The sequence below is a fragment of the Pleurodeles waltl genome, chromosome 4_2, assembly GCF_031143425.1.
Source record: "Pleurodeles waltl isolate 20211129_DDA chromosome 4_2, aPleWal1.hap1.20221129, whole genome shotgun sequence".
In the NCBI taxonomy this organism is placed as follows: domain Eukaryota; kingdom Metazoa; phylum Chordata; class Amphibia; order Caudata; family Salamandridae; genus Pleurodeles; species Pleurodeles waltl.
This window is the reverse complement of record NC_090443.1, coordinates 851,381,666-851,407,066: the sequence shown is the minus strand read 5'-3', so window position 1 is coordinate 851,407,066 and position 25,401 is coordinate 851,381,666. Positions and strand designations below refer to the sequence as shown.

The following is a 25,401-nucleotide window of genomic DNA, read 5'->3' as shown; positions in this document are numbered from 1 at the left end:
TCGGGTCAGAAGGCTGAACAAACAAAACCCACAGCTGTCCAGGTAAATTCTGATGCTAGAGGACATAGGGACATTGATGGTCCAGCTCCCCAAGGCCCAAGGGCTCCAGCTGCAGGGGTGTCCCTTGGTGTCTGAAACAGCTTACTGGGCAGGTTGTGATCAGGGGAAGTCTTCGGTTTGAAGCTGCAAGCTTGAGGAAGAGTCCTGCAGGGGTCATCCCACTGTGGATTTGGACTCAGAATTTCTGGGCAACCTTCACATGACTGGTGGGTCACTTGGACTCGGGCCATGGGCTTCGGTGCAGAGGTAGATCCGTAGGCGGGTTCATGGTTCCTAAGGGCAAAGTTATTTTTCTTTTAAAGTTGGTTTCTTCTTGAACAGGTCGCTGTTCTCAGTAGATCTTGATCTTTGTAGAAGGCAGGCAGTACTCCCAAGAAGGTTGCTGGGCTGCAGGACAGGTCGTCTTTTGATGCAGGATTGTCGAGGGCTGCAGACAGGCCGGTAGTGCTGGGGCCAAGTCAGTTGGTGTCTGTAGTCTTGTCTGCTGGTGTGACTTTGTAAGGTCCCGATCTTCTTATGTCGTTAGGTATCTCAGTTCTGGGGTTCAGGGGTGTCACCTAAATACTCAATTTAGGGATGTTACAGGGAGTGTAAGGTGGTAGCCAATGGGCTACTCACCTTTAGGGTGACTAAACCCTTTTTATGACCACTTCCATTGGGGAGTGGGCATAACCCTAACCCTAGTGGCCTACATTCCTTCCAAACAAGATGGAGGAATTAAAAGGTAGTGTCGACTTCAGCTTGTCCACCTCAGGGGTGCGGCTGGCATGATGTGGGCACACCTCCTAATCTGCCTAATTTTCCCACCAGTCCTGACGCCAAAAGTGAGGTCAGGAACTTTGGAGACACCTGGGTTGCATTACAAAGTCAGCAAGGCCTTTTAAGCCCCCTGCCCTTGAACGTCCATCCTGCCTGGTCGAGATGTTAGCACCTCTGCCCAGAGCAGGCCTTTGTTCTGAGCCCTAAAGAGCATTGCCTCTAACCTCATGGGGCCTGGACGATGTCTAAAGTGGCTGCACTGATTTTGACCAGTCAGTGTTCACGCTAAGAGTTGGTAGGTTTTCAGGAGACACCTATACGGTGCTCCCTGAATGTATTAATAAATAACTCACTGGATTCAGTGAAGGTTTATTAATACGAGACGTTTAATACCAAACATCCCTATCTTCAGTGAATTCATCATGTAGTAATGACTAGTGTCCAGCACATGTACTTAAAATGGCTTCCCTGCTCTTTTACTATATCTGAGGACCAACAAAGACATGTCAGGGGCATATCTGCTCTTGCAGGTATGCCCTCACATGTAATATAATGCACCCTGCCTTTAAGGCTGGAAGGCCTACTAGAGGGATGACTTACATATATTGCATACAGCGTAAAGGGAACAGGGTACACAGGTTGTGTGCCATTTTGTGTTTTCATTTTAGTTCTGCACCAAGACATGCAGCCTGCGAAAGCATCCCTAAGGGTGACACAATTTGTGCTGCAGCCCTCAGGGTCCTTACTTTAGCACCACATGCCCCTGTACCAGAGGATATAATTTACTATGTACTTATGGTAGCTAAAGTTTTGCCAATTAAAAAAAATTACTGTGTAGTTTTGGGGAAAGAGATCCCTGGGACCCAGTGCACTTTCAGTTGAAATTGCACCAAAAAATAGGCAAAAAGTGTGGGGGGGACCATGTCAAAAGAGACACTTTCCTGCAAGTGGGAGCTAGATGGGACTCAAAAGGGTAATCATGTTTATACCTGCCCCAGTTCAGGCGACCTAGGAGCATCATTGTCTATTTTGGGGATATTCTCCCTAGGGTCTACATTTGCATGCGCAACTATGGTTGAGGCAACTGGTTTCCAGGGGGAGTAATTGGTGAGTCCTTCCATTTCTAGCTTACGTAACTACACAGCACACTCCCTTAGTTTTCCTCCCACAGCTGCGTTCTTCTAACCTTCTACAATGATCTCTTCCATGGTAGTTTCTACGGTATGGATACTTTTGAAGGAGTTGGTCTTTCAGAGTCTGATTTTAGGCAAGCTTATTTCCAATTCTCTTTACACACTCTATCATGCAGTCAGATTTTCAGAATGATGGTGCCCTTCTAGTCCTGTCTGCTTTGTCCTTGCCTACTAGTGGTAAGGATGACACCTTCCACTAGCCATGGAGCTGCTAACACACACTAGTGCCAACAGGAAGTGCTTTCAAGAATGAGCCCTAACCGTGAATAACCCCCAAGGATGAAAATGCCAGCTGACAAAAACCTGATACGAATATGGAGTGGCATGAATGATTGGTGTATCACTGGGACAGCAGAAAACAACAGAAGAGATGGTTCCAGCAGGCTTGCTAATAGTGAAACTGTTGCCCAGAACACCTGGAAAAAAATCTGGGTGTAAAACAGAACCAAGGAGTGACAAATGCAATGACAAAAATCACTTCCCGATAGTGTTGTGGCGGGGTGAAGCCCCACAACAACCTTCTTTTACAGTAGATAGAGAGGGTGGTGTTCCACAATTCCATGTATTCTAACTTGGTTTGGGAAAACAGGATTGGATCATCAGGACTCATCCACCATCTTGGATTAGTTTTCTAAAGGTTCTTTGTTTAACTAACTCCTAGTGCCTTCTGGGAAGAGAAGCAGCCTTGATGGATTGTCATTATGTGACACAGCCATCAAGCAATGCCCCCAAAGAGATGTTTGTATGGGAGGGACCCCACATGGGTGAGCTGGTTGCTGTCTAGTGAGTGGTGTTAGTAGTGTACTGCAGGTGTTGTTGTGCTGCTGCACTCCACCACCATCACTCCTGCTTCTTACCGCACAGGGAGATGTAACCAAGCTGTGTGTGAGGTGCAGGCGATGGTGAGGAACTATGGCTGCAGCAATATGATGCACATTTCTGTTCCTTCTGCCACCTGGGGCAATTAGGAGCTGCTACACCACCTGCTGTGCTGTCTCATGAGCTTTCTGCTAATCCACATGGCACTGCAAATTCAGACTCTTGCTGTGTTTATTATTCTAATTCTCTTTGCAAACATTCAGTTCTGCTCCTGTACTGCCTTTCTTCTGTGTCAGGCAATATCTAAACATTCAATCAGCAATGTACGTTTTTGAAAGAGACTAGTCTAAAATTATTGAAAAGCCTTAAACCAATTTTTAAATAACTGTCCAAAGTAGATTATCATCTTTGCTCCAAAGTGATGATTTTCAGTTATATATTTTGCCTTTTATGTCTTTTAGAGGCATTTGCGAAAATATGCATTATGTTCATTGTGTGATTTATAAAATTTGCTTTAAAGAAATATGCATTCATGTATTCATCTGGCTAGATGGTGCTTAGGAGAAAGCAAAACAGCTTTAGACCTTAACATGTGTGTTCAAAAGAATTCTCATGTTATTTCTCTCATCTTATATCATGAACAGAAAGTTGATTTTTCTCGAAGAATGGATTAGAAGGTGTTTAATAGTTGTTCATAGCCCCCTCTTTGAAGATTGAGACTTCAAATACATTCCAGAGTAGTTTGGCTCCGAGCTGAGCCTCCCAAAGCCACAAAGGCTGTTTTTTACCATCACATTTCTTCTCGTAAAGACATAACTCGGCCTTATTTGCATAGAGGCCTGAAAACTGTACAAAGGTGAATCAAGTACAGGTGTGATTATATGTTGATTTTCTGTTTTTTTTATGATGCATAAACATTAGGGGGAAGATTTTACTAAGACTTTGTGTCAGGATTGTGACACTTTTATTGTGCAGCCCGATGCAAAACCCTTTTTGGTATTTACTAAATCACTTCGCATGGTTTATTAAAAACAAAGTAAATACATTACCTTGTAGTGGGAAGACGTTTCATGGGTTGAGCATGAGTGTTCCAATGCAGCCACCCATAGATTGGGGAGCATTCCCAGATTTACTAAAGGTAATAAGCTTGAGAATGCATCAAAAAGCTACACCTTCCTTCTCATTGCTACTTTCTCTTTGTATGGTTGCTGCAATCTGCAGCATGCATAGAAAGAGGTATGCCTTTCTGCATGAAACAATCTTCCATGGTGCATGGGTGTCTGCCTTTTGTAAATATGGAGCAATGCTGTTCTCTCCCTTTTACGTAATGCAGTGCAGCAACTTTTCTTGCCTTTCTGCATTGCGTGAATTGTAAGTAAATCCTCATCTAGGCATGTAGGGATTCTTTAAAATTTACTATATATAATATGTTGCTGATTGTAATATAATTTACAAATTCTGCTTACGCCAAAGCTATGAGTTTCTGATTTCTGCAATTATTTTGTTTCATTTATTCTGCACTAAAATTGGCTTCGAAGCAAAGCAAGGAAAAGTATGGGTTGCTTGTGTGTGCACCTTTGTGGTCAAATGTTGCCAGAAATCACAACAACAATAAATAAATATTCCTGACAGTCTCTGATACTGCTATTTTGCCTAGCTGACATAACATTGTTATGTGCTTGTTACATAATATCTTACAGGTAAATTAAGGGAGGTGCGCCCATCATAACTTGTCTTTATAAATTGATAAATTGGGACATACCTGCTTGTGCCAAAGAGCTACAAGAGGTCTAAAGTGTTGATTTTACACAATGCTTATAAAAATGTAAGAGTTCCTCTGCCTACTTGTATCAAAGCCTAAAATGATTTTGCGTTCAAATCTGAGGTCACTTAGATAACTCCGAAGCCTTGGAGCTCTTAGCTACCTCACAACTCCATCCACCACTAACCCATTCAACCCAATCTAATGTAATGCAACTCCAGCACAATTTAGTAAAACTACGCCAGAAAGTCTTACAATTGAACTCTCCCTGCAAAAATCTACGTCATTCTCTGTTCACTAACAGTAGATCAGATCACATTCCTTACACTTTCCAAGCCATTGTATATCTTTTTTTTAAGCTTGACAAAGATGCCTTACAGGAAGACTGTCATTAGCTGAGAGGTAAAAATTAGTCTGTCCAGACACAGGGCCTCATTACCACCCTGGCGGTCACTGACTGCCAGGGTTAAAGTGGCGTTCGTACCACCCACAGGCTGGCAGTACGAAATGCCATATTATGACCATGGTGCGGGACCGGCGGTTTACCGCCATGGATGATCCGGAGGTCAGAATCCACTAGGGCAGCGCTACTTGCTGCTTGCAGCGCTGCCCTGGGGATTATGACTCCCCATACCACCAGCCTTTCCATGGCGGTAGACACCGCCATGGAAAGACTGGCGGTAAGGGGACTCGCGGGGCCCCTGCATTGCCCATGCACTTGGCATGGACAGTGCAGCGGCCCCAGGCACAGCCCCGTCGCGATTTTCTCTGTCTGCCTGGCAGACAGCTAAAAATGCGATGGGTGCTGCTGCACCCACCGCACCGCCACATTGCCGCCGGCTCCATTAGGAGTCAGCTGCAATGTTACGGCCGACATCCCCGCTGGGCTGGCGGGCGGAAAATCGGTTTCCGCCCGCCGGCCCAGTGGGGAGGTCCAAATGCGACCGGCCATGTGGCCGACTGGCAGTTCAGCCTTGGCGGTCGGCCTTGTCCGATCACCAAGGTTGAAATGAGGGCCACAGACTTGAAATGGTGTAAAGTAATCAGTAAACATATGCATCTCCGTAGGCTAATAAAGTTGAATGAGGCACACACGATCATAAATCTTAGAAATTTCAAAATGAAAATGGGTAGCTCTAAAATGAATACAGTTTTCAAACTAAATTATATTTAAGGTGTAGTTTGGGCACAAATTTCTTTTATAAAGTCTGAGATCCAAATTAATTGTGAGAAATAATGAAACACAGCATGAACTCTCAGATTTTGGTGCAATACAGAAACTGACTGAAAGAGAGAAACTTTGGAGGTTATTGTAATAGGGTTTAGCTGTTCTTCTGCAGGCCGGTTGCACGTTCTATGCCTAAATATCTTTGAAAAAATTACAACCTCTAAAAATCTTACAAGGTGTGTGCACTATTAGCTGCCTTAATTATCACCAACCACACAAAATAGCTCCAGCCAAAAATGGTTTGTGATTGCTCCATGAGTGCATAAGATCTGCTGTGACAGAGCCTATGCATTAAATTAGAACTTCAATTTTCACTTTTTGGGAAAAGGCAACATGTCTTAAATTAGCTATTGGATCGAAATAACTTGCTATCAAATAGCCTAATGTTCAAACGAACTTCCTTTGTCTGTTTCAACTGTTGTCAGTTGTTTTAAAATAAATTATTGGTTTCTAGAATGTTGAAGAAAACTATTCTTGTGAAATTATAAGACACTATCACAAAAGCGAAGAAGAAACAACTGTTGAAAATGAAGTCTTGAAAGCAAACCCTTCTTTTTATGTTTTTACCGATTGTCTTGGAAATCCGAGAACTAAAAAACATTTTTAGAAAGGCAATTAGAATAACAGAACAAAGCAACTTCACACATTCATTACACCAGCCACATAAAAAGTGTAGGCTTCTTGGGGATAAGAAGAATCTTCAGGTATCTGAAGCCTGAAGTGTCAACATATTTTTTGGATGCAAACATTTTGTTCACTTTCGACAGCTGTGGATATTGGGCACTTTATATGCTATTTTGGGTAATGATTTAGCCAGAGGCTGATGGTGGAAAAAAGGATGAGCAGCCTAAGAAGGAAAAGTAGTGGTAAGGGTTTTAAACTCTGACATAGCAACATATGTTTTAGGGATGCATAAATTACATATGATTCTATAATACATTTAGTTGTATGCCTGAATTTAGTACTCGTGCAGGTATTATGTTTGAAATACTATTTCCTCATTCTTTCTTTAATTCGAATACAGATATCTAAGCATTTGTAAGGGAACAATGAGGCACTGAAATGTGATTTCTCATGGTCAATGATATAAATGTATTCAGTTGTTGAGTTGATATCTAATGCTAAAGGTGTGTTGCCAAAAATTACTTTCCTGTGAACTTTTGCACAAACATTTTTATAAGTGATATTTCAATTTTAGCAACTGCAGTGAATGCAAGCCTATTGTAAACAAAAACCTTTAAACAAAAACAAAATCTCTAGTGTCTGAATTCAGAACAGACCCAGATAAGTAATAATTCAAGAAATATTATGAAAATACCATTAAAAGACATAGACAACAAGGTTTAATACCACATATATGAGAAGGAGCAAGGGCCTGTACAGGAGTATAGATTCCTTTCTTTGGGCATATCCAGAAAATATGTGGTTTTGCTGAATCGAATGGACAATATTTCAACCAAAAATAGTAAAAAATGAAGCCATGTTTGGCATTGTCTTGTGGTCGGTCATTTGGAAAATAGGAAGTACCATTCCTTGATAAATCAATCCTTTTGTAACAAAACATATCATTTTACAATGGTTTTCTATTTTAACTGCAGCTTAAAACTCTAAAAAGTGAAGCAAATTGAGGAGTGTGCTATAAATATGTTTCATAAATACAAATATTATATCAATGTTCAATGTAGCTAAAGTCCCTATGAAAACCTTCTCATATTTGATATAGCCACGTGCAAGCCATTGAAAATATCACACTCTCAGGTGTTCTGAGATTTCCGTGTCTACTAAGCACAAGACAATACTCATACATAGTGTTAAAGATAATACCACTTCATGACATTGGCTTTATAGCTCAACAATACAAACACACCTTTATCAAGATGGTGTAGTAATAATTATTCCGAGTTATGACCGAAAAAATCTCTAGTGTGGTTGGGTACAAAACCAGACATATGAGATAAACATTTCAAGAAAAACAAAAACATAATGACATTAGCAAAATAAAATAAAATGGACTCTGCAGTTCATTGGCACAGTGGCACTGAAATTAATAAGCGTAATCAACTCACATCTATACATTTCACTAACAATATCTGCTCAATACCTTTACTTTGATGATATCGGGATTATACTGCACTGCATCCCCCCACTCTTGCATCAGGTCTGCGGTTGGCAGCTTTTTGTAAGCAAGTGCTGTGATGTGTTCACTTGCTCCACCTCTAACAAGTGCCACAAAGTCTTCAACAACTTTTTTGTCATATTTGTTGTCTGTGAAATATAGTAAAGTAGAACGGAATAAACCACTTTCCTGAACAATCAAAAATGAAATGCCTTTTATGCAAAATATCATTTTTTTGCTTACCTCCTACTTCTTTCAAAAAACCTCTACAAGCACCAGCGGACATTCCTGCGCTCACATAGACGCCTTCAATGTTTCCTCCAATATTAAATCCAACCTGTAAACAGGACTGGATATCGCTGAATGTATATCCTTCAAGAGAAATACACAGAATCATGCATTTAATGCTCATTTTACGTTAAAGTTGCTTTTAAATCTCTTATTCTAATTTTGCTGTTCATTGGCATGTTATTAATCTTTGTTATAACTGGGAGCTTACATGGAAAACTGCTTTTTTCACCGTTAGTATATTTCAATATCTCTCACTATCACTGGTATATTTTTAAATTCACTGTAAGAGTTATCAAATTAGAAATTGTTAATATCACGTTTTGTATGCAATTTGCACCTTAATATCAGCATCTTGACTTATTATCACCTTTACAGGTCATTCTCTTCACATGTCATTCAAGGCTAAAACTGAATTTCTTGCTCTCTAGATTTTATGGCTCACACTTTACAGGCACATCACGCCGTGTGCACAAGCACCTGATAAAACATCATCTTTCAATAAAGTTCTGTCTTCTTTTATGGAGCATAGCTTATTTATGAATGATTCCATTCTTCTTGTCTTTCCTCAATGTATTAATTATATATTTTTATTTTGCATGCATTTTATAGTGTTGGCTAGGCAACCACCACCAGAATCATGTGCCAACTGAAAGAAACAATAATGCAACTTTCCAGTGAAATATTGCATCATTGACTTTGTTTTCCTAAAACTAGGAGGTCGATGAACACATTGGTATCAAAACAATTTAAGGCCACCACAAAGCAACAAATTCAAATTAGCACTTTTTCTAAGGTAAATCTCTTAACAGTAAGACAACATATTCCCACCAAGTGGCTAGATTTGCTGTGAGTGCAGTGATGCAGCAGTGGGCAGCATGCATTTCATGGTTCTACTGAAGATTTGTATATGATCTGTACCTACATGTCTTTCTCAGATGCCCGAGACATACACTTCCTAAAATCAGTTTTGGAAGCACAACAAGTTGGTTTCAGATACCTACGGGTGACTGCATGCTAAGGACAAAATTGACTTTGGTAACAATAATGCTAATTCATTGCAAAAATGTTTCTTTACTTTTAGGATGTTGAGGTATGTGCTTCCCCGAAAGAGCTGTTAAAATGCTTTAATGCTTTGAAGCGATTCCCTCATCTCTTTCCTCAAGCCTCCAGAATAAGCTTGCACACCAGCAACACTGACAGAACCTTTAACATTAAGCAAAAATAATATCTAGTTGTGCTCATGGAAGCAAGTTGAACCATGGAAAGCACTAATATCACACTGACCTTTTCTAGATCCTACATTTTTCAGACCACAGTTAGGTAAACTGATCAAATTATTGGCTGACAAAAATAAGCTATTCCAGTCATTCAAAGCACAACAACACAAACCCAGATCTTTTTTTGTTTGCCAAGGGGCCAGCAGCAACAAAGGAGACCCTTCTTTGGGGTGGGGCTCATGGTCAGGGAGTTCAACTTTGCTGGAGTTCTGAGGGCTCTCAATAACCATGAAAAGACTACCTATGCTGAAAACAATGCAATCCGGGGGTTTGTATTTTCTTTTATGCAGACCATTGGAAGAAACTAGCAATGATTAATGGGTGACACCCATTTATATTCCCAGCCATCCCATTTTGCAGAAATAACTATGATTTGCTCTGGGAAACATTCATTACATGACAGGATACTTGCGTTCAGGCCTCTCAGCAGCACCAACCATCTTCACAAAAGTACTTGCTGCTGTAGAAGCTGTTTTATAATAGCAAGATACTTACATTTGTTCTACAAAGATGAATGGGTTATTTGTACCCATATCTGTTAAAGGGACAAAAATAAATGACATCTCTGTGCTCAACACTGCAAGTATTCAGCGTTCTGCTGAATAGGAAGAAATCAGATCTGGAGCCATCTCAACATCATAAGATCATAGAAGAACATTTCAGAAACAATATGGGGCAAGTATTCCTCCCAAAGACTGCACCTTGGCACTTGAATCTCAATGTTCTTCATACAAGCAGATTGCGCGATGGCAGAGTCATTCCTGAAAGTTCAAGCTCTGATGTTGGCAGGGGTGAGTGAGGTCCCATGATCTTGGTTGTACCCAAAGCCTCTAGTAAGGTATCTCCTAATTCATGGGACCCGATTGTTTTGAACTTGAAAGAGTTAATATCAGCAAAAAAGAGCCTGAAATAAAACAAAATAGTAGGTGGATGGAGGATACTGCTTTCTTGAAGACAGTACCACTTAATTAAATCACTTCAAAAATTCCAGTTGTGATAATGACAGATGCCAGCCACACAGGTTGGAGGTCTGTATTACAGAAGAAACAACAAATTTGGCCCTGTCAGTTTTAATCCAATCCTCCAGTTGGGGGGTTCAAGAGTAAACTTTCAAGCAAAAAATAATACTATTTCCAAGGATGTTGTTATAATAACAGACAATCAAGTAGCAAAGACAAATGTATCCAGGTGGTGGGGTCAGGGGAACAAAACCTACAGCCCTAGGCCATGTTCAACATATTCAAGTGAGAATATGGGCAGCAGAGAATCTAGCTTTGTTAATGGGAGCCTGTTAGAAATTGGGTCTGTAGTTGGCAGAGGTTTACACCCTTGTCCAAGTAGACACCACAATCCTAGTCAGGGTAAATCACAACATAATCCAAATTATCCTGTGCCCACCCTCTGGTAGCTTGAGCAGTCAGGCTTAAATTAGAAGTCAATGTGTAAAGTGTTTGTGCAATAACTCATAAGGTAACACAGTGAAAACACCACAAAAATACACCACACTGGTTTAGAAAATTAGATGATATTTATCTGAATGAAATAAGGTTGGAACAATGAAAATTCAATGTTCACAAGCAAAATTATGAATTTTTAAAGATGAAATCCCCCTAAAGCCCCTAGAAACACAATAGCTCCAACTGGGGCTACCACGGCATCGTTGACTAAGTCGTTTCTAATAGTCTGACTCCACAGGTACCGGTCACAGACTCGCACGGACCCCCAGGCACAGTACCTTTGAAATCGAAGAAACATAGATGTTGCACAGAGTTGTGGAGGTGAGGTGCTGCTGGGCCGGTGCAGCATCAGTCCCTTACGGATTCCGGGGAAATGAGGCGTTGGTTCCATACTGCAAGGCAGTGGACACGAGGAGTCGGTTGCATCCAGTTGCAGGGGGGAGCTGGTGCGGCATCGGTGGTGATATGTTGGTTCCTTGTGACCTAGCCGGGTCGATGGATCCAGTCGGTCAAGACGTGATGTGTCGACTTCGCAGTGTTGCGATGATACTGCGGGACGTCAGTGGTATTGCAGCAACGTCGGACTTGTGTTGCAGTCCACAATCATTGCATGCAGCGATGTCCACGGAACAGGAGCAGGCTGCAGCATCGGTGCTGGAGTCGCTGAAGTTATTCCTGGCATCACTGAAGTCAGAAAACTAGCTAAAAACTAGTAGTCTTTGCTGTTCCTGAGACTTCAGAACAAGAGGCATGGTCAATCCAAGCCCTTGGATAGCACTTTTGGGGAAGGCAGAGTCCTTCCAGCACAGTCATAGGCCAGCAGGCAGCAGGGTAACAAGCACAGCAGCAGTTCTCCTCAGCAAAGCAGTCCAGATGAGTCGTTTGGGCTGCCAGGTAGTTCCTCTGACAATGTTCCGGTGTAGATCCAGACGTGTCTGATTTAGTGGGGTGGGAGACATAGCTTATAAGTTCCCCTTTCAGCCCAGTCCTGTCTGCCAGGATCCCTGTGGGAGGTTATCAGTCCTTTGTGTGAGGGCAGGCCTCTGGCCTTTGAGATGTAAGGGAGAGACCCTCCACCCTTCCTGCTCAGGGAGACCCATTTAGTATGCAGATGAATGCAGATGTGACTGAGTGTCCTATGTTTATGGCCGTCTGGGTGGAATGCGCAAGGGGAGTTGTCAACCAGCACAGACAGACATGGATTGGAGAAAAGGCTGTAAGGCACAGATGGCAGTAAGTGCAGAGAAATGCCCACTTTCTAAAATTGGCATTTCTAAAATAGTAATATTAAATCCAACTTCACCAGTAAGCAGGATTTTCAATTACCATTCTGGCAATACTAAATATGACAGGGCTGCTGCTTCCAGATCAGAATCTACCACTTATAAGTATATGAGGGTAGTTTTTATGCTAGTCTAGGAGAGAAGCAGGCCTCACGATAATGGAAAAACAATTTATGAGTTTTTCACTATCAGGACCTGCATATGCAGAAAAAAGGGGGTTTTAGGCTTGGCAAGTACTTTTAAATGCCAAGTCGGAGTGGCAGTAAAACTGCACCCACAGTAGCAATGGCAGGTCTGAGACATGGTTAAGGGGCTACTTATGTGAGTGGTACAAGCGATGCTGTGAGCCCACTAGTAGCATTTAATTTACAGACCCTGGGCACATATAGTGCACTTTACTAGGGACTTATAGGTAAATTAAATATGCCAATTGGGTAAGAACCAATGTTACCATGTTTAGGAGAGAGAGCATATGCACTGTAGCACTGGACAACAGTGGTAAAGTGTTCAGAGTCCTAAGACCAGGAAAAACATGGTCAGAAAAATGCAGCGAGAGAGGCAAAAAGTTGTGGGATGACCACCTTAAGGGTGTCAGTTCTTACAGAGCCTAGATCGGAGAAGAAATGAATCAGTTGGCAGATCAGCCTAGCAGAAGCTTTCTCAAATCAACAGATATTCAAATTAATAACTTTTCCCCTAACCCCTCTACCAACACCAACCTTGCACAGGGAGTGAAAAACTTAAATGCCTGGATCGTCAATTGCACCAACAGCATTGTCCCCATCAAAAGCAACATCCAGAGAAAATCTTCCAAGAAGGCTAGCTGGTACACTGAAGAACTCAGAACAGTGAAACGAGACAGCAAAAAGCTGGAGAGGAGATGGCGCACCAGCAAGGACACCTCTGACAGAGCAGCTGTCAAGACCTCCCTCAACCTCTCCCACCACCTGCTTAGGGCAACAAAGAAGACAGCCCTAAATGTACACTTCAAAACCAGCACCAACAACACCAAGGAACTATTCAACATTGTTAAGGAATTCTCCAACACGGCTGCCAGCAAAAACAACATCACACCCTCACAGGAGCTGTGCGACAACTTCGCCCACTTCTGTCACAGCAGGATCGCAACCATATGCAGAAACTTTGAACCTCAACCCACACCTATGGACTTCCTGGACAGATATGCCACCACCGTAACTGCCACACACCACACACTGACCATCTGGAAATTCCTCTCTACTCAGGACATCACCTCCACCATGAAATCCATCCACCCGGGACCTCCCACAGGCCCATGTCCACACCACATCTTCAAACTTGAAAACCAAAGGATCGACCAGGAACTCACCAGCCTGCTCAACACCTCTATCAACACTGCAACATTTCCTGATGCCTGGAAACACACTGAATTCAGACCAATACTCAAAAAACCCTCTGCCGACCCCAGTGAACTGAAAAACTACAGGCCAATCTTTATGCTCCCATCCCCAGTGAAGGTACTGGAAAAGATCATCAACAAGCAACTCATGACATGCCTGGAGCAGAACCAGCTACCCAATGCCTCCCAATCCATCTTCAGCAGCAATCATAGCACCAAAACCACCTTGATCACAGCCACAACGACACTCAAACCCTCCTCAACAAAGGAGAAACAGCAGCTTTAATCCTCCTTGAACTTTCGGCAGCCTCGGACACAGTATCCCACCACACGCTTATCAAAAGACTCCACCACAACGGCATCCAAGAGGATTCGTTCTGATGGATCACCTTCTTCCTCACCGGAAGAATCCTGAGGATCCACCTCCCACCTTTCACCACTGAACCCAAGGAGATCATCTGTGATGTCCCCCAGGGCTCATCCCTCACCCTCATGCTCTTCAATTCATATATGGCCCCAGTGGCCAACATTGTCAGATCCCACGGTATCAGCATAATATCGTACACTGATGACAACCAACGTATCCTCACACTCACTGAGGACCACTCCACCACCAGAACCAACTTCCACAGTTGCATGACAAGCGTCGCTGACTGGATGAAGAACAACTTCCTATAGCGGAACACAGAGAAGACAAAAGATCTGATCTTTGGCAACAGCAGCAACACATGAAGTGAATCCTGGTGGCCATCAGACCTTAGACCCGCACCGACTCCCTCCGACCACGCCAGAAACATCGGAATCATCATTGACAACAATCTCCCCATGAAATCACAGATCAACACTGTCTCCTCAGCCTGCTTCCTCACTTGGTGCTTGCTACATAATATCTTCAAGTGGCTACCCTTACACATGAGACACATTGTGAAACAGGCCCTCATCACCAGCCGATTGGACTATGGCAACACCCTCTATGTAGGAACCACCTTACTCCCCCTATAGAGACTTCAGACCATACAGAATGCTCCAGCCAGGCTCATCATTGGCCTTCCAAGACAAACCCACATCATACCCCACCTCAGGCAACTCCACTGGCTCCTCGTACAGAAGAGATGCCAATTCAAGCTGCTCACCCATACATACAAGGTTCTACGCAACCAAGGACCCGCGTACATTAACCACTACCTGAACTTCCATCAACCATTGAGAAGACTCTGTTTTGCCTCCCTTTCACTTGGCCAAACTCCCTGCATCTACAGAAGCAGCAGTGGAGGGCGCTCTTTCTTTCACATTACAGTAAAAACCTGGAACAGCCTCCCCATGCACCTCTGGACCATCATCTCACTTCCGGAATTCTGAATGGCCGTCAAGACCTGGCTGTTCGAATAAGCCTCTGGGACATGCAAGCGCCTGGATACCATTTAGGGTGATTAGGTGTGCTTTATAAGTCCTGATTGACTGATTGGATGGATCTGTATACTTCCTAATCCAATACACAAGTTCCAACGTTCTGCTTGAGAGATGAGACGTTGGAATTATGGTGATGGATGCCTTGTCAATAATGTGGCCAGAAGGTCTCCTGTGCACCTATCTTGCTACTCCCTTCCTGGTGCCAAAGAGAATATAGAGGGAGAAGGTTCAAGTAATTCTAGAAACCCCATTCTGTCCTAGAAGGACTTGGTGTCCGCTACTACAAAGAATGTTCATATGTTTTCCAGTAAAACTATTGAAGTTGAACAAAGATAGGATTTTTATTCTATCATTCACAATACATTACAGGCTTGGAAAGTGAGAGAGTAGCCCATAAATAGCTCTTGGTGTTCAGAGTCAGAAGCAATTGACATGGAAGAAAGGAGGTGTCTTAATACAAGATCATCTTTAATCAACACTGTAAGTATGCCAAAAGATGCCAAAACAGAATAGAGATCCAGTATCTTGTGACTCCTTTCGAATATTTGATTTTTTTAGTTAAGAGAATGGCTCATGAACAATATAGCAATCTGTACATTAACAACTCAATGGTAAATCATTAGAGCATTTAGGGAACATGTACAGTCTTTATCAACAACAGTGGAGCTGACTAATTAATTGCTACAAAGTTTATTCCCTGAGAGGTTCATCTGTTCATCCCCTAATATCTTCATGGGTTCTACCATTAGCATTGAGTGCACTTCAATCTCCTCTATTTGGGCCATTAGAGAAAGCCTCTTTCCAATACAGAAGAGCAAAAGTAACTTTTCCTTTGGCAATAGTATCTACTAGGCATTTGGGAGAGATAAAAGCATTATTAACATGTGAAATTTACTTGAAATTGTTCCCTGAAAAAGTAATATTTAGACCACATCATGGCTTCATTCCGAAGATCAATTCTGAATATCATCAAGAACAGCAAAAAATATTACCAGGTTTCCAATAAATTCATCAAGACAGGAAGAAATGTCTTTATATACTTGTTAGAAATGGGGTCTTTGGTTGACAGTCAGGTTACCCGCTGTTCAAGCAAGGACCCTCACTCTAGTCAGGGTAAAAGAGAATCACCGTCAGCTAACCCCTGCTTACACCCTTGGTAGTTTGGCAGAGCAGTAGGCCTAACTTCAGAGTGCTAGGTGTAAAGTATTTGGACCAACACACACAGTAACTTAATGAAAACACTACAAAATGACACAACACAGGTTTAGAAAAATAGGAAATATTTCTCTAAACAAAACGAGACCAAAACGAAAAAAATCCACAATTCACAAGTCATCAATTCAAAAGCAAAAAGAGTCTTTATGTAGTTTAAAACACACACTAACACTGTTAACTGGAAAACGTACCTTGGGTGAGTCAAAAATAACACCGCACGGGCGAATGTGCGTTGAAAAAGGGCTTGCGATGCGTCGATTTCACTCATGAGCGACACCTTGCATCATTTCTCCTTTCGTCTGGTCGGGGCACGTCATTTCTTCTCTCTGCAGGAGAGCGATGCGTCGATCCGGTCAGCACTCTCGGGTCTGGGCAGGCCTTACGTTGTTTTTACATGCCCATCGGTGTTTGCTTCGGAAATCCAGCCGCATGATGATCCGAAAACCACTTAGCGCGGGTTGCCATCTCACCAGCCTCTGTCAGCGATGCTGCGTGATGTTTCGTCAGCTCCGTGCGTCGATTCTTCGGTCGCGTTTCCGGCGACTGTCAATTTTCAGCCACGGAGCCGGCAGCGAGTAATTTATTCAGCCGCAGATCGGAGTCGCATCGATCTTTTCCACGCATGGCGCTCTGTGCGTGGATTTCTTCCTCTTAGGCTGCCAGCTTTCAGGTTCCCAGGAACTGGATGGGCACCACAGGGCAGAGTAGGAGTCTCTCCAGAGACTCCAGGTGCTGGCAGAGAGAAGTCTTTTCTGTCCCTGAGACTTCAAATAACAGGAGGCAAACTCCAAATCAAGCCCTTGGAGATTTCTTCTCAAGATGGAAGGCAAACAAAGTCCAGTCTTTGCCCTCTTACTCTGGCAGAAGCAGCAACTGCAGGATAGCTCCACAAAGCACAGTCACAGGCAGAGCAGCTCTTCTTCCTCAGCTCTTCAGCTCGTCTCCAGGCAGAGGTTCCTCTTGTTTCCAGAAGTGTTTCTAAAGTCTGTGGTTTTGGGTGCCCTTCTTATACCCAATTTCTCCCTTGAAGTAGGCCTACTTCAAAGTAAAATCTCTTTTGAATGTGAAATCCTCTCTTGTCCAGGCCATGCCCCAGACACTAACCAGGGGGTCGGAGACTGCATTGTGTGAGGGCAGCCACAGCCCTTTCGGGTGTAAGTGACCACTCCTACCCTCCTTCCTAGCATAGATGGCTCATCAGGATATGCAGGCTACACCCCAGCTCCCTTTGTGTCACTGTCTACTGTGAGGCGCAACCAGCCCAACTGTCAAACTGACCCAGACAGGGAATCCACAAACAGACAGAGTGACAGAAATGGTATAAGCAAGAAAATGCTCTATTTCTGAAAGGGGCATTTTCAAACACACAATCTTAAAATCAACTTTACTAAAAGATGTATTTTTAATTTGTGAGCTCAGAGACCCCAAACTCCACATATCCATCCGCTCCCAAAGGGAATCTACACTTTATTCAGATATAAAGGTAGCCCCCAAGTTAGCCTATGAGAGGGGCAGGCCTTGCACCAGTGAGAAACGAATTTAGCAATATTTCACTGTCAGGACATACAAAACACATTACTATATGTCCTACCTAAACCATACACTTCACCCTGCCCTTGGGGCTACCTAGGGCCTACCTTAGGGGTGTCTTACATATAAGAAAAGGGAAGGTTTAGGCCTGGCAAGTGGGTACACTTGCCAATTCGAATTTACAGTTAAAACTTCACACACAGACACTGCAGTGGCAGGTCTGAGACATGATTAAGGAGCTACTCATGTGGGTGGCACAACCAGTGCTACAGGCCCGCTAGTACATTTGATTTACAGGCCCTGGCACCTCTAGTGCACTTTACTAGGGACTAACTAGTAAATCAAATATGCCAAACATGGATGAACCAATCAATAATACATTTTACACAGAGAGCATAGTCACTTTAGCACTGGTTAGCAGTGGTAAAGTGCTCAGAGTTCAAAAGCCAACAGCAACAGGTCAGAAAAAATAGGAGGCAAAAAGATTAGGGATGACCCTTCATAAGCAAAAAAGTCCAACAATACTGTTAGATTCAGATAGAACCATATTAATCTATCTGGAAAGAAGAAGCTCTTTTCATAATTCTCATTCTTTGTTAGTTTCTTTCAGCGGAAATGAAAATGGAAAGAAGCCATCTACGTCAACATTAAGCAGATAGATACAATTTGCTACATGAGGCAAAGGGACGAACTACACCATCTAACATACAGGACTGCTCAACAAGAGAAATAGCTGTGTCTTTGGCAGGATTCAAACATGTCCAGTTATTAATTCTCTTGAAAGTAATAAAATGTATTTTCCAGTATGTTTTCAGCTTCAAATAAATTGACATTACTCTTTATTTGTTAACCAAAGAGGTTGGCTTAGTACATCCTCTCAGGTAAGGTCTGGGACGAGGAAGTGAGGATCGGGAATGTGCAAATTATTGGCTGGTAATTTCTATTGCTCCTGATCTTCCTCAATAATGTCTTTAAAGTTCTCACCTCATCCTCCCTTGAAGACACAGAAGCTTGACATTCCAAGAAGGACTGATGTTGGCACCCCAATTTAAACACAAAGGAGAGTGTCTAAAACAATAAACATAGTAAAAATACTATTGTTTCTATATAAGGGAAACAAAATAAAGAAGAAGGAAGCTGTTTTATGAGAGAGGAACTTCTCAGTATGTATAAACTGTGACAAGGAAGATCAGGATTAGGAGTAAATAAAATTACTGGCAAGTAATTCATACATTATCATGACTGAAACCAGAGGTGAGAGTGATGATGAGGAACAAGTCTATGCAAAATGCAAAAAAGAAAAATAACATGCTTGACCTGTCACAGGAACGTTGCACACAACAATTGTTCTACACAGAAACACTCCTTTATCTATTTCATATTCCATTACAATATTGTGGACAGGTACCTCAAAATTCTTAAGACGAGGCCAACGTGCAGAATGTGAAGTGTCATGAATTTTTCAGGTAACCTAAGTATGCTAAGTGCATATCTTCAGGACAGAAAGTACTACCAGGGCAAAACTAAAAGGCATTGGCAAGGCCAGTAAGTCTGAGCTCTAAAATGCTGAGAAATTGGCTTTGCCAATACTTATATTCCAATTGCATGTGTATAAATGCATCAAGACACATGCACACACACATTGTGCAACATTAGAATGGGTTTGTTATTAAAGAAAGCTATTCCAATATGGCCTCAGACGTACAAACATGAGTTGGGATGTGTGCACATGTGTGCATAAAGATGCATGCCCACACATGCCTTTTGATGCATGTGTGCAAACATCATAATGGGATTTCCCACTTTTAATTTACCTTCTAAAATGGCAAATGTAAGTGTTGAACTGGTAAATTAAAATTAAAAAAAATACAAACCAAATTGTGAAGCATGGAAGTGGGACAGCAGTGGCAGTGCTGTCCAGTTGCTGTGCCATGTTTTTTTTTTTTTTAAATCAATGCAGGATGAGTAGCAGGAAGTGGGATGAGAAGCAGAGCAGGCAGCATCGCCGTATGAGTACTAAGGAGATTAAAGAGCGAGCAGCCAATAAACATGACGCAGAATGAGCTGCAGAAGCATCAGGGAAAGACAGAAGCAAAAGACAGTGTGGTTGAGGAGGGGGAGGGGAATGGGGGAAGAAAAAAAGGAGATACATGCACTTCCATGTACTACTCCATTCAAAAAACCCAAAAGAGGGATGTGAAGACAATAACAGGAAAAGAGAGAAAAGGATCACATGTAGCCCAATGGAGGCCCTCATACAAAATATAGAAAATAGTCCCTCAGGTAGGTGGTGGAAAGATACAAATTATTAAATCAGAACAAGCAGACCCTGAAACGTCCCTGGGGGGGAAAACATAGGAATAGACAGTTAAGCCATTAAATCTGGAGTAGGGAAATGATATCAACAACAAAGCCCTCCAATCATCAGAAAGGGGGTCACCCATTATACACATTATGTATGTTGGAAATAATAGGTCCGTAAAACCTACAGCTGAAGCTGTCTTTGGAGACTTAATAAAAATGAAACTCTAACACGCACTACAAATGCCTGTTAGGTGTAAAAAACAACATCAACCATATTGTACTGTTGCGTTCCAGTGACGCAACTGGTCGCTAGACACTACCATTAGCGGGGGGTGCCTAAACTGTTCCTAATGTGTGTGCGTGCATACCCTGTGTGTCTTTGAAATATGGTTTTGCCCTGAAGTCGGAAAGGGCGAGTATAAATAATAAAGGGCATGGCTGGGAAAGGCAGTGAGGCCACGCATGAGGAGAGTGCAGATTGGAGCAGCCTTCACGAGTCTCCTGTGACCACGCGCATAAAAGAAAAGAAACATTCATAATTATTTCATAGCATTCATGCAGAACAGCAGTATGTCGGAAGCGCCGACATTAAATTTTGGCGACGGAGGATGGAGCACAAGACTCACCGTGCTGCTCTGACCCGTGGCGGCCGCTTCCTACGCAGTGCTCGTGCCACGTGGGTTCAGACACATCGGCGGTATCTCCTGCTGTCAGCCACTCCCCAGCTGCTCCCCGTGTGTGTTTACACGCTGCCCCTGGTGTCTGCAGAGGTCTGTTTTCACCCCGCATTTCAATTACAATGGTGCCAGCGCACCTGCTGTGAGGAGCGCGTCGTTTCCTTGGTGTGGCATGTGTCTGTGCCCCGCCCACACCGTTTGTCTCGGCTTCTTTCTGCTGCTGCTTCTAATGCTTGGGGAGCTCCCTGCTCATCCTGCTGCCTCCTATGTGTGGGAGCTTCTTCAGCCATCTGTCACAGAGGATGCTCCTGCCCCTCCTCATTGCAGGAGAGTATTTATGTGCCCCCAGGCCTCCTACATGACTTGGCACTCAGGCTCTCTACACAGTTTTGGCTGTGACTATCTGGTGAGTGCCCCTGCCTATAGTTCTTGATCTGCAGTCACCCAAGCTCATTGCAAATGAGCACCCACTGCTGCCATGTCAGCTATACCACCCGTAGAGCCATTTCTCATCAATGGGGCCCCATCTGCACAAGCCCCTAAGTGGAAAGACTGGGTGGAGAGGGTCCTACTATTTTCTTGGAAGCCACCAAGGTGGAAAATGCTCAAAAGCAGGCTCTACTCCTGCAGTTAGGGGGAAGGACATCTACAACATATCAAAGAATCTTGTTGAGGATGCGCCCAAAACACACACCACTCTCATTGCTGCCCTAAATAGACATTTTGAGCCCACGGCCAATACAGACTACGAGCGTTTTGTTTTCAGCCAAGCCCATCAACGAGCAGAAGAGTTATTAGACTCTTTCCACATGAGGCTGAGGGATCTGGCCAGCATGTGCAGGTTCACTGACGAGACAGAAGAGATAAGAGGGCAAATAATTCAAGGGTGTTTATCAATAAAACTCAGAGAACGGATCCTGGAAGAGTCGGGAAGGCCTCTACCTGACATTCTACAGATGGGGCGCACAAAAGAACTATCTAAAGCCCAAGCCTCTCATAAGGAGGCGGCCTTACAGAGGCCCATAACAGAGGAGGCAACTAACAGAGTAGCTCCACGCACAAGCAGATCAAAGTACCGCCCAAACAAACAGCCAACAAGACAATGTGGGTATTGTGGTGGACCAACGCACAAACTGTCTGAATGCCCAGCAAGGGGCAAGAAGTGTGCTGGTTGTGGAAAGTTACATCACTTTGTAAAAGTGTGCAGGTCAAGCAAAGCACAAACTGGAAACACTCCAGTCAACGCGGCAACTGACAAATCTGAGCATGGTAGTGACATGGATGACGATGAGGCCGAGGTACACGTCATTCATTCATTGTTCACGGTTGGGAACACTCCCTTTGTGTCAACAAAGTTGCCAAAATGCCAAGTTCATGTAGGTATGCATGAGATCATGGCGGTGGTCAATATGGGAGCATCAATAAATATCCTAGCCGCTGATGAATACCGTAAAATTACGCCTAGTTCTGTACTTGCCAAAGCCAAAGTAAAAGTCTACACCTAAGGCCAGAACACGCCATTTGCGCTAAAGGGTATGTTCCAGACTACCATCTCACATGGGTCTCGAACCATCCTGGCTAAAGTCTGTATAACACAAGAGGGATGAGGAATGCTGCTAGGCTGCAATGTGAAAACAACAAGTGATGGACGGAATGCTGAACATTGTCAAACACTCACCCCCAGTCACAGATCTGGGTTTAATCCATCGTTCTTTTGCTCACCATGCCACCCCAGTTTGGACCCATCCATATGCAAATCAGTCTTGACCCTGTTCCTCATGGGAACAGTCCAGCCCGAACTGCCAAGCCAGGTCCTCACTGGACCGGAAACAAGCATCCTGGGACCGGTTTCGGGGTTTCACCCCTCATCAGCCAGGCTAGCTTGAATCCAGTGGCATGGGAAGCACGGGACCCACGTCTGGGCATACCCTTCCCACTTAGGGCGACAAAGCAAAAACAACAAGTGATGGACGGAATGCTGAACATTGTCAAACACTCACCCCCAGTCACAGATCTGGGTTTAATCCATCGTTCTTTTGCTCACCATGCCACCCCAGTTTGGACCCAGCCATATGCAAATCAGTCTTGACCCTGTTCCTCATGGGAACAGTCCAGCCCGAACTGCCAAGCCAGGTCCTCACTGGACCGGAAACAAGCATCCTGGGACCGGTTTCGGGGTTTCACCCCTCATCAGCCAGGCTAGCTTGAATCCAGTGGCATGGGAAGCACGGGACCCACGTCTGGGCATACCCTTCCCCCTTAGGGCGACAAAGCAAAAACAACAAGTGAGATGGACGGAATGCTGAACCTTGTCAAACACTCACCCCCAGTCACAGATCTGGGATTAATCCATCGTTCTTTTGCTCACCATGCCACCCCAGTTTGGACCCAGCCATATGCAAATCAGTCTTGACCCTGTTCCTCATGGGAACAGTCCAGCCCGAACTGCCAAGCCAGGTCCTCACTGGACCAGAAACAAGCATCCTGGGACCGGTTTCGGGGATTCACCCCTCATCAGCCAGGCTAGCTTGAATCCAGTGGCATGGGAAGCACGGGACCCACGTCTGGGCATACCCTTCCCACTTAGGGCGACAAAGCAAAAACAACAAGTGATGGACGGAATGCTGAACATTGTCAAACACTCACCCCCAGTCACAGATCTGGGTTTAATCCATTGTTCTTTTGCTCACCATGCCACCCCAGTTTGGACCCAGCCATATGCAAATCAGTCTTGACCCTGTTCCTCATGGGAACAGTCCAGCCCGAACTGCCAAGCCAGGTCCTCACTGGACCGGAAACAAGCATCCTGGGACCGGTTTCGGGGTTTCCCCCCTCATCAGCCAGGCTAGCTTGAATCCAGTGGCATGGGAAGCACGGGACCCACGTCTGGGCATACCCTTCCCACTTAGGGCGACAAAGCAAAAACAACAAGTGATGGACGGAATGCTGAACATTGTCAAACACTCACCCCCAGTCACAGATCTGGGTTTAATCCATCGTTCTCTTGCTCACTATGCCACCCCAGTTTGGACCGAGCCATGTGCAAATCAGTCTTGACCCTGTTCCTCATGGGAACAGTCCAGCCCGAACTGCCAAGCCAGGTCCTCACTGGACTGGAAACAAGCATCCTGGGACCGGTTTCGGGGTTTCACCCCTCATCAGCCAGGCTAGCTTGAATCCAGTGGCATGGGAAGCACGGGACCCACGTCTGGGCATACCCTTTCCACTTAGGGCGACAAAGCAAAAATAAAAAGTGATGGACGGAATGCTGAACATTGTCAAACACTCACCCCCAGTCACAGATCTGGGTTTAATCCATCGTTCTTTTGCTCACCATGCCACCCCAGTTTGGACCCAGCCATATGCAATTCAGTCTTTACCCTGTTCCTCATGGGAACAGTCCAGCCCGAACTGCCAAGCCAGGTCCTCACTGGACCGGAAACAAGCATCCTGGGACCGGTTTCGGGGTTTCACCCCTCATCAGCCAGGCTAGCTTGAATCCAGTGGCATGGGAAGCACGGGACCCACATCTGGGCATACCCTTCCCACTTAGGGCGACAAAGCAAAAACAACAAGTGATGGACGGAATGCTGAACATTGTCAAACACTCACCCCCAGTCACAGATCTGGGTTTAATCCATCGTTCTTTTGCTCACCATGCCACCCCAGTTTGGACCCAGTCATATGCAAATCAGTCTTGACCCTGTTCCTCATGGGAACAGTCCAGCCCGAACTGCCAAGCCAGGTCCTCACTGGACCGGAAACAAGCATCCTGGGACCGGTTTCGGGGTTTCACCCCTCATCAGCCAGGCTAGCTTGAATCCAGTGGCATGGGCTGCAATGTGGCAGAAGATCTCAGAGTAGTCACCTTTGCACTCAGCATACATCAGGAGTCAGTAACAGAGCTGTTGGACAAATACCAAGCAGTGTTCAAAGGAATTGGGTGTTTAAAGAGTAGGGAGGTAAAGCTACACATTGATAAGACGGTGCAACCAGTCTCCCTTCGCCGTAGGCGCATTGCGTTTCACCTCCAACCCCAGGTAGAGAAGGAGTTGGATCATATTGAGAAGGCAGGTATCATAGAAAGAGTGACAGGACCAATGCCATGGGTGTCACCAATCGTCGTGGCACGCAAACCCAAACATCCTGGAGAAGTCCACATCTGTGTGGACATGCACCTCCCAAATGCAGCCATTAAACGGGAGAGACATTTAACACCAACAATTGATCACATTATTGGTGAGCTCAGTGTGTCCTGTTGGTTTTCAAAGATGGACTTAAGATCAGGATACCACCAGCTGGTGCTGTCAGAGGAGTCGCACTACATCACAACATTTTCAACTCACATCGGGCTGAGAAGGTATAAGCGTTTGAACTTTGGGATCTCCAGCGCTGCTGAGGTCTTCCAAAATGTGATACAAGAACTACTAGCAGATCTACCTGGGACAATCAATGCCAGTGATGACATTCTGCTTTATGCACCCACCACTGCAGAACACCATTCCAGTCTCAGAAGCATGCTTCAGAGGATCCAGGAGTCCGGGCTAACGATGCATCGCAATAAGTGCGAATTCCTGAAAGACAGAATACAGTTCTTCGGGTATGTATTCTCAGCTAGTGGCGTTGCACCGGACCCAGCGAA

At 44.2% G+C, this 25,401-nt stretch overlaps 1 protein-coding gene across 1 annotated transcript in view; it reads right to left on the bottom strand.

Annotated features, from left to right (window-relative positions):
• C8B (complement C8 beta chain) overlaps window positions 1-25,401 on the bottom strand; it is a 185,826-nt gene that overhangs the window by 38,495 nt on the left and 121,930 nt on the right. The window contains exons 8-9 of the mRNA XM_069232591.1: window positions 8,181-8,309; window positions 7,923-8,086 (exon numbers count right to left, since the gene is read on the bottom strand). Of these exons, the coding sequence (XP_069088692.1) occupies window positions 7,923-8,086; window positions 8,181-8,309 (293 nt within the window). The remainder of the gene's footprint in view (window positions 1-7,922; window positions 8,087-8,180; window positions 8,310-25,401) is intronic.